Genomic DNA, 8796 nt, shown 5'->3' with positions numbered 1-8796 from the left:
ATCATCATAAATTAAAAATCATGACTCAAAGGTGACCGGTAGTGTCTTTTAGGCAGAAAGACTGGCTTAGAAGGGACTACTGCTTCTACCACACAGCAAGGATTAAATTACAGACAGACACACTAAATCATGTCTCTTTGCACAGATGGTCTCAAGTAGTTACATAAAACAGGTAATCAGCAGCACGATTTGAGAAGAACCCCTAAGTACATGCTTGAGAAAAAGTGTTTTTTTTTCCTTCATTAAAGAGCGCCACTGCCTGAATTATCATTAAGTTAAACAGGGTTCACTCCCCCCCCCACCCCCCAGTGAAAATACAAGTAGACCTACATGTCCATAGATAGGATGAAGCAATTGCTATCTGCCTGGTTTTAGGCAAGGTCTCAGGCTCAGAGGTTGGTGCTGGGATATCAGGAGGGAGGGAGGGAGGGAGGGCGGGAGGGTAAGAAGCCCAATGCTGGGCTGCGGGCTTTTAAAGGTACTGACCTCTCCTCCAACCGCCTTGTCCCCGTTGAGATCTCAGCTTTACAAAGCATTTAACACCACTTTAAGTTAATGGTCTTTTTTTATTGGAAAAAAAAAAAAAAAGACTAGCATTTACAACTTGGAATGGACGTAAATTGTAATTCCTTGATCAGCAATGTTGATGCCTGTGCTGAAGTCCACAGCCCCAGCCTACTCTGCTGGCTCCAAGTCATGGTTCAGGAGGTTTTAAAAACAGAGAGTCCAAAGATGCTCCCTTGGTAAAGGTTTTTTGTTGTTGTTTAATTTGTGTGAATGGTGACAGCCTGACACCCATGTCACTCCAGGACAACGCGGACAACGCTAAACCAACATGTGTGGCATGCCACCCAGACGAGTGTCATGGTCACCAAGGGTGGGGGCACCCAGAAGTACGAGAGGGCCGTCCTGCTAAGTGGGGCTACGTATAGACAGCTTATCCTTCACCCATTTCTCTGCACAGCATCCTGAGGTAAACCAATTTAAAATGTTTGTTTTCAGTAAACCAGCTATGACAATTTATACTAACAAATTGAACTAGAACCCATTTGAAGAAGTTTTAAATTTTTTTCATTTTTCGTTTTTAATACAAATGCCTGACTGTGCTCAATTGTCAAGCTGCATGCATGAAAAACTGGCCAGCCCAGTGTATTAATCATGAGCAAATGGAACTGCGAGGAGTCCACTAGGTGCTTCCTTATCATTAAGGTAGGACAAGTATTTATGTCGTAAAACTGATGTGTAGCTTGATCTTTAGGGGACAGGACCACCAACCAATACATGCAGATTTTGTGTGTGTGGACAGAAGGTACTTTTGACATTCAGTTTTGCTATATAGAAACAGAATGAGTAAATGAACTTTTTTTTTTTTTTGCAAGAGGTAAGTAAAAGATTCAATTTGATTCTTCTAGAAGGGGGGGAAAGGAGTTGAAAGTAGGCCTTCATTTTGCAGTCATCATCTGTACGAATTCTGAAAAGACAAACAATCATAACTTGTGGTTATCTTCAAAAGCAGTTTGAATGAACACAACATCTCTACTCCGCATAAAGAAAATAAATAAAGATCAGGGTCTCGTGAAGCAGTTAACTCATTTTAGATACCATAGGGAGGACTATTCAAAACTAAGCTGAAGAGACTAATGCAGTGTTTTTACCTTCATAGTTGACTTGCCCATCTCCATCAATATCTGCTTCTCTGATCATTTCATCTACTTCTTCATCTGTTAGTTTCTCCCCTAAGTTGGTCATGACATGACGAAGCTCTGCCGCACTGATGTAACCGTTGCCATCCTGTGAACATTAAGCAGGTGCTACTGAGGGCGGTGGAGAGGGCTTCCCAACGCGCACAGGCCACCCAGCTCCGGCTCCCCCACCAAGCCACCAAGCACGTGCCCTCAGCCAGCACCGAAATGCAGGGGCTTGGAAAACGCTAAGGAACCGAAAGCAGCAATCAAGAAGCTTGGTTCAAAATTCCCCACTGCTTATCATTATGCTCACCCTCGCCTAATTTAAGGCTGCTGCAGCTAAGTCGGCTTATTTCAAAGCAAGATCACCACAGAGGCCCAGGCAATTCAGTGTAAGTGTTCTAAGTATTTCAGAAACCGTGGCAAAGCAGCAGGCTGCAACTCAGAGGCAGGATTACCTTGTCAAAGACTCGGAATGCCTCGCGAATTTCTTCTTCGCTGTCTGTATCTTTCATTTTTCTAGCCATCATAGTCAAGAATTCCGGGAAGTCAATGGTGCCATTACCTCAAATCAGAAAACAAAAGCTCACATAAAATAAATGTGCCGGCAATGCTCCCCAGGAACAATGTTCCGCAGGGGAACATCTTCAAAGCACAGCAAAGAAGGGTTAAGACTCACTCGGACAAACCGGTTGAGTTAATTTTACGAGGTTAAACCATGTGTAAGTCTCAACTGTTCAAATACTTCGCAGGGATTTCACATGACTCATGTAATTCAAACTAGTCATCAGCGCTCAGGAGAGCACTTCAGGATGCAAAGGAAACTGCACGTGGAGGTTCCTGACCACTAAAGGCGGTTGTGCAGTTCAAGAGAAGGCCTACAGCACCCTTCCATTCCTGCAGGAAGCCCTCGAGACAACACCCCCACCCCACCCTGACCCCAGGCTGAGGATAAGCCCCTGGCCCTACCTCTGCCTTGGTCCGTGACCCTGGTCAAGGCTCAGAACTGGCGTGCCAGTACAACAGAATGTTTTATGGAAGGAAAGGATTATGGAAGGGGGCAAAAACAGACTTTCTTATACCACGGACCATAAATTATCACAGTCTTCTCACAGAAGGCGTTTCCTGCCCACATTCTGATAAGTCACCTAATCATTTTTTTCTCTAGCTCAGTATCTTTGCTTTCCCAGTAAGGGCAAGGCTCGGAAGTGTTTTCATAGCTCAGACCACTACCACTTAGGTAACTGGGTCGGAACAGCCTGTTCTACGGCCAGTATTCTAAATAACTTCCTCTCTAAAACTAAGAGTTGGCGAGCACCCACAAAGACAAAGACAATTAACAGTATAACTTAAATTAAACGGAAACAAAATTAAATGGGAAAAAGCCCTGGGTTAAAATACTCATTTTCATCAGTACCTTTATATCAAAGTGATTCAGAAATTCCTTTGGAGTCCAAAATTTTAAAGCATTATGATATTCACACAAGACAAAGTAAATTATTTGAAGTGCTATCTCATAACCACGCAGAGAAGACATCCTTGGGCAATACGTTTATTCATTACTAGATTCTGTAGCCTAAAACAGTTTCTCCTTCCTTGCGCCATACAATCTAAGGGCCCAATACACTTTGCCAGTCCCTAAGCACCATTTCCCAGGGTTCCCATAAAACAGGGGGTGGCCACCCCATGTTCCCAGATGGCCAATCATCTTAGCAGTCAACCAAGAGGGAATTCTGAACTACCCCTTTTCCAGAACATTGAGAGGGACAAAAACTCTTTTCAAAGTAGCTTGAATGGGCTGAAACCACTTGTTAAAGAGCTCACCCAGCTTCTCAATGTGCATGACCAGACAAATTTAATTCTACTTTATCACTTTATGATACCACATTTGTTTAAATGGTTACTCTCAAGCCAATCGTCTAGAAAATAGTCTAGATCCAAACTTTTTCTTAGCTCATTTTTAAAAATTTCCTATGTTCTACGATGTTATATATTATCTGCATGTACATGGTTTCCAAAAGGACAGCTTTTTGAGAAGGAAATGCTCGAAAACTGCTTCCTGAGAGAAGTAAGCAGTGGAGAGTCTACTGTCCACTGTTCTAGAGTCCAGAAGAATCGGTGACCAATTGGTGACCCCATTACAAGGGGTACTGCTTATTCCTTCTTGCTCTGCACTTTACTCATCTTCCCCTTCTGTTAGGTTCTATAATCTACTCCCTATAGCCTTCGAGCACTCCATGTCCAAGCTTTATACGACCCTCAAAATTCTCTGTAATAAACACATCTACAACTCATGCTGTACTCAACTTGACACTAAAGTCTAAGGGTCTCTCCTTCCTCTTCACTTCCCACTCCTCTTGGAGACAGTCAGCTTTTAGAAAAGGTCTATGGCTTTTTATTTTTACTTCCCCAAAGGACTCAGTGGAGACTCATGGGCCAGTTGATAAAAAAGACTGAGCTGTAGGTCACGGCAAGTAGAAAAGAACAATATGCCGATCTGATCCAGGAAACATTCTAGACAGTGAGCACAGCCAAAGGCGGGCCCATAATCTTCTATTTTCATTGTCAGCAGCCGTCAGGCAACCACTGAAAGGATCGCTGCACATTTGCTTTGCTCTGGGGACCTGAAAGACAATCTTGTGACATGTCTGAACTTGAATTACACAACACTGGCTCTCATTCATAGGTCTGGGCCCTCACCGTCAGCATCCACCTCGTTGATCATATCCTGCAATTCAGCTTCTGTTGGGTTCTGACCCAGTGACCTCATGACAGTTCCCAGTTCCTTTGTTGTGATGGTGCCGTCGCCATCTTTGTCAAATAGGGAGAAAGCTTCCTTGAACTCTGAAAACAGAAGTTTACCCTTTAGAATGAATGTCTTTACCCAACCCGGCCACAGCACACACTTCCCTGGGGCTTGCCAAAGCAAACCGTCCAAGTCTGCAACTTATCACAAATTGCCTCGTCGTTATCTCCTGAAATAAAGACCACAACAGTCCTATTGGACCGGCCTTCATTCCGTAGTCCATAAAGCAGACACTGCTCCTGGTAACTGGTTCCATAAAACCACACAGTACTCTCACATTTTTAAAGAAAACTAAACTTAAAACACACTTAAATTAGTCCTCAGTCCAATCTGACAAGTGAAGATTGGTCCCCGTGTTCCCCTAAGGCCCCTTCCAGTTCAACTGCTTCAGCCATAGGAACGCCTTTCACAGTAACATGAAGGGGTTATTAGAAATGCACCCTCCCAGGGAACCAGAGTGTTCTCTCTATATGGCACTTATTTCAAAGGCATCCCTGGTTTCCTAAAGAGAAATCATCTCAGCAGAGTCCTCCGAGGAATACTCAAAGCTAGAATCTAAACTGACTTCCCTTTCCAATTATTATAGTAGAACTAACCCTCATTTCCACCCATTCCCATGTATTTTCAAAGAGCAAGCACGAGCCTTCATGGTGAATTCCGAAAAGACCTGTGGCATTAAGACTACCACTGAACCACACCGTGAGCGGCAGGCTCCCGGCACTCCCGCCACATGCAAAGCCGTGACCGGCATGAGCCAGTCAAACACACCAGAGTGCAACAAGGATTCCCAGCTCCACTTCCACATGGCCTCTGACACGCTGGCAAGGAACGAACCCCTGACCTAAATATTTCTGCTTCTTGCTTCCATTTAAATAAATTATTAAGAAACTGCTCAAATTATAGTGGGGTGGGGGTGGGAGGGAAGGGTCAGAGAAATTATCTGAAAGGAGTCGTGCCTCGTTCTGGCCTAAGGGGACCCCCTGAAGTCATCGACTTACCAGCGATCTGTTCTTCGGTCAGCTGATCAGCCTACGTAAAGAAAGAAGAGGTATACCTCAGTGCACAAGCGCCGATGGAGAGCAGCAGAGTTTTCTCAATTACACTTCTGATACTGACCTTTCGAAAATCACTCTTAAAAAAAAAAAAAAGCCAACCACGGGAAACTGCTAGCCATTAAATGAAAACAATGAGAATAAAGGGAACACTTTATGCTATTTGAAAAAACAAAGGATGACAAAGAAGTGACATTTCACTTCACGTTTTCTTTGCTGAGCCGATGGCTAATGCACTCTGAGGTCTAACGAGGAAGGGTCAGTTCATAATTTAAAAAATGGCACCTCTAGTGGCAAAAGGCCCCACCACACCAGAGGCAGCGGCCAGCTCAGAGAAAGAAGAGCGCCACCTACTGCGCCAGGGACACCGCAGTCCCCCCTTCCATCGGAGGATGCCAGCCTGACGGCTGCTGTCACCACCGCCAGGATCGCGGCCAGGGGCAGGCTTTTAGCACACCTTGCGCATTGCTGCGGGCGCTCCAAAATCTCCAAACAGGCGTTACATAATGGCCTTGGGTTGGATTAACAGACTTCCGTATCTATTTTATGAAATACAATTAAGTGAAAAATATAAATATACCGCAATGGGTCACCCCCACCAACTTCATTTCCATGCAATAAATGCTTTTCCATTTAAATTGGGCAGTTATTTATGAAAAGCCCCCCATTTGTAAGGGCTGATGCCCTCAAATGATCTTTGATAAAGAAGCCAGGAAAAAATGCAACCATCCTACTACTGAGCTGTTACAAAACCGCAAACGTGAAGTACCCACAAAGGTACGAAATAATTATGAGACTCTACCATGTCTTTTTTGGAAAAAGAGCAACTACTAACTTTGCTAGAGAATATTCACCAATTTTCAGCATGACAGAAGAGCTGCTCGGAATAAAGCCACTTTACTCAGGTGGTGATGGCCACGCAGGTTATTTGCACTTGTTTTGTCTGGTCCCTGCAACACGGAACCTGTGACCTGTACCTTGGGGGGGGGGGTAGGGAGGAGCTTCCAGAATGCAAGGAGAGCTAATAAGTATTTTTATTTTAATGAAGGACACCTAAGGATGCCAGTTACAAAATAAGTCCTAATAGAAAGCTAACCACGTTATGTTTACACTGATCTTAAATGAAAACTTTCCCAATAGGTGCGGTGTTCCAATATACTGATTGGGGAAAAACTTATTTTTTCAAATTAGAATTAGGTCTTCCTTCCTTTCTACCCCAGTCACCCGAAGGCGGTTTTCTTTATATCGCATGAAGGAGACACGATGATTTACGTAATGCCAGGACAACATCTGTCTTTGTACCACAGGAAGCCCTGCCACACCTCGAACGAGTAGCTGTCACCTAACCGGGAAGAACAGTCCCACCTCACCGCAAAACTCTCCTGGTAAGAGAGCTTTCCAAGAGCATCAGCCTTCCTCGACAAAGAAATACCCACCCCCAAATCGCTCTGGTCTAAAGGGCAAAGGTGCTCTGAACCTGTCGGGTGCCATCTCCCCGACCCGCCAAGCCAGAAAGCACTGTGGGTGATGTCAGCCCAGCCCACCCATGGAGGAAGGGGACTGAAGAAAACACACCCAACCAGGCGAACAGGCGCATCTGGCAATCTAGAGGCTGCAGAGAAAGCGGAAACGTGGAGGGCATCTCCCTGCGGACTGCAAAGTGGCGAGGGGCCAGGCAGGGATGCGTGCCCCGAGAGCAGGCGGGATGCGGAGGAACGAGGGAGCCCCAGAGTGGGGGCACCGCCCTTCCCTGGCCAGGATCACTCCCCCACTCCCACCCCCATTCCGGGACCGCGCGGCGAGAGGGGGCCAAGCCCGCCCCGCACCTCCCACCCGCTTCTGCTCCCCCAGGCGGCGAGCCGCACCGCCGCCTCCTACCGGAGCAGAAACTTTGCGTCTCTAATGGAAACCGAGCCGCGCGCCAGCTCCCTCCTCCCCCCCCCCCCCCCCCGCCCCAATTAGCTCGAGCCGAGTGCCTCCCTCGGGAAGGGACCTCCGGGGTACTGAGGATCAAGCACGCCTTCACTGCCGCACTGGGTTGGGGGCTGCAGGGGTGCGAAACATGGGGACATGAGCCCCGGCCACACGGCGGGGCCCCGCCCGGGCGCAGGGCGGCCGGCCCGCCGCTTCCGCCCTCTCCGCCCCCCACCCCTCGCCTTCCTGCCCCCACCCCACCCTTCCCCGGCTCCTTCCTTCCCAACCCACGCCCGCGCCGCGCCCCCCCGGGAGGGAGGAGGAATAGCTGCTGAGCCAGGGCGCCCAGCGGGGTCGTCGGGTGGGGGAGGAGGTGGACGTGGACTGCGCCCCCCCACACCTGGGCCGAAGCAATGTGCGCCACCGGCTAGGTCGGGCCCATTCATTCTCCGCATCCCGCCCGACCCCCCGCCTCTGTGCCTAGGGTGGAGGGCGGCGGGGGGGCCCCCAGAGGAGGGATCGAGTGCCCGGCCCCGCCCGGCTCCCCCGCCCCCCCAGGGCCCCGGCCCAGGCGCAGCGCTGCGGGAAGCCCGGGTGCGGCGCGCTGGATGCAGTGGTGCGGGGCTGGGGGAGGGGGTGGATGCGGAAGGCCCCGGTGCAGCTGCGGCCGGAGCCCCTGCCCGCGGACAGCCCACGGCCAAGTCCAGCTCCAAGAGAGACCAAAATTTAAATAAGAAACCCTGGCCGAGAAAAGCGAAATGCAAATCCAAAATGCGTCCTCCTTAACTGCAGCTGCTGCGTAACACCCGGAAAAGAGGGAGAAAAAAAACTCACACCGAAAAAAAGGGGGGGGCGCTGAACTCAAAATTTGGGAAGAAATGGGCAGACAGCTGCTACGCCGCCGTTTACCACTCCCGACCTACCATGGTGCGAGCGAAGGGAAGAAGAGCAGAGGGAGCGAGGGTGGCTGCACCAGCGCAGGGGCTGTGACGGCGGGGGGTGCCTCCGCTGCTGTCGCTGCTGCTGCTAAGGCGCGATGTGCGCTCAGCGCTGTGCCGCTGCCGCCGCCCTACTGTGAGTAACGGCGCCGCGCCCGCGAGGCTCCCAGCACCACTGCCGAAGTGCGGGGCTGCGCCCGGCGGTATATATACGGCGCTCCGTATCCCTCCGCCACGGCGCTGCCGGCTAGCTCCGAGCGGCGCTGGGAGGGCCGGGCCTAGCCCGGTTGGCCCCGCCCCCGTCGCGCCCCGCCTCCCTCCTCCCTCCTCCCTCACCCCTCCTCCCTCCTTCCTCCTCCCTCCTCCCTCCTCCCTCCTCCCTCCTCCCTCCTCCCTCCTCC

General features: G+C 49.5%; 1 protein-coding gene across 1 annotated transcript; it reads right to left on the bottom strand.

Annotated features, from left to right (window-relative positions):
- Positions 1 to 546: 546 nt before the first annotated feature.
- CALM1 (calmodulin 1) lies at positions 547 to 8664 on the bottom strand. Its single transcript, XM_032878625.1, has 6 exons — positions 8381 to 8664; positions 5490 to 5520; positions 4386 to 4529; positions 2144 to 2250; positions 1656 to 1791; positions 547 to 1471 (listed from the first exon to the last, which is right to left on the bottom strand). Exons 1-6 carry the CDS (start codon positions 8381 to 8383, stop codon positions 1443 to 1445), a joined length of 450 nt encoding a protein of 149 aa, XP_032734516.1. The 5' UTR covers positions 8384 to 8664; the 3' UTR covers positions 547 to 1442.
- Positions 8665 to 8796: the final 132 nt, after the last annotated feature.

The sequence above is a fragment of the Lontra canadensis genome, unplaced genomic scaffold (genome assembly GCF_010015895.1).
Source record: "Lontra canadensis isolate GAN:19392208 unplaced genomic scaffold, GSC_riverotter_1.0 scaffold64, whole genome shotgun sequence".
Taxonomy (NCBI): domain Eukaryota; kingdom Metazoa; phylum Chordata; class Mammalia; order Carnivora; family Mustelidae; genus Lontra; species Lontra canadensis.
Note: the sequence above shows the minus strand (reverse complement) of the source record. Positions and strands in the feature narration are given on the sequence as shown.

Excerpts from the sequence above, each read along its gene's own strand:
- CALM1 (XM_032878625.1), bottom strand. Across the intron at positions 4,530-5,489 it reads GACCGAAGAACAGATCGCTG|AGTTCAAGGAAGCTTTCTCC; the intron begins GTAAGTCGATGA and ends TTCTGTTTTCAG. Across the intron at positions 1,792-2,143 it reads CATTCCGAGTCTTTGACAAG|GATGGCAACGGTTACATCAG; the intron begins GTAATCCTGCCT and ends TAATGTTCACAG.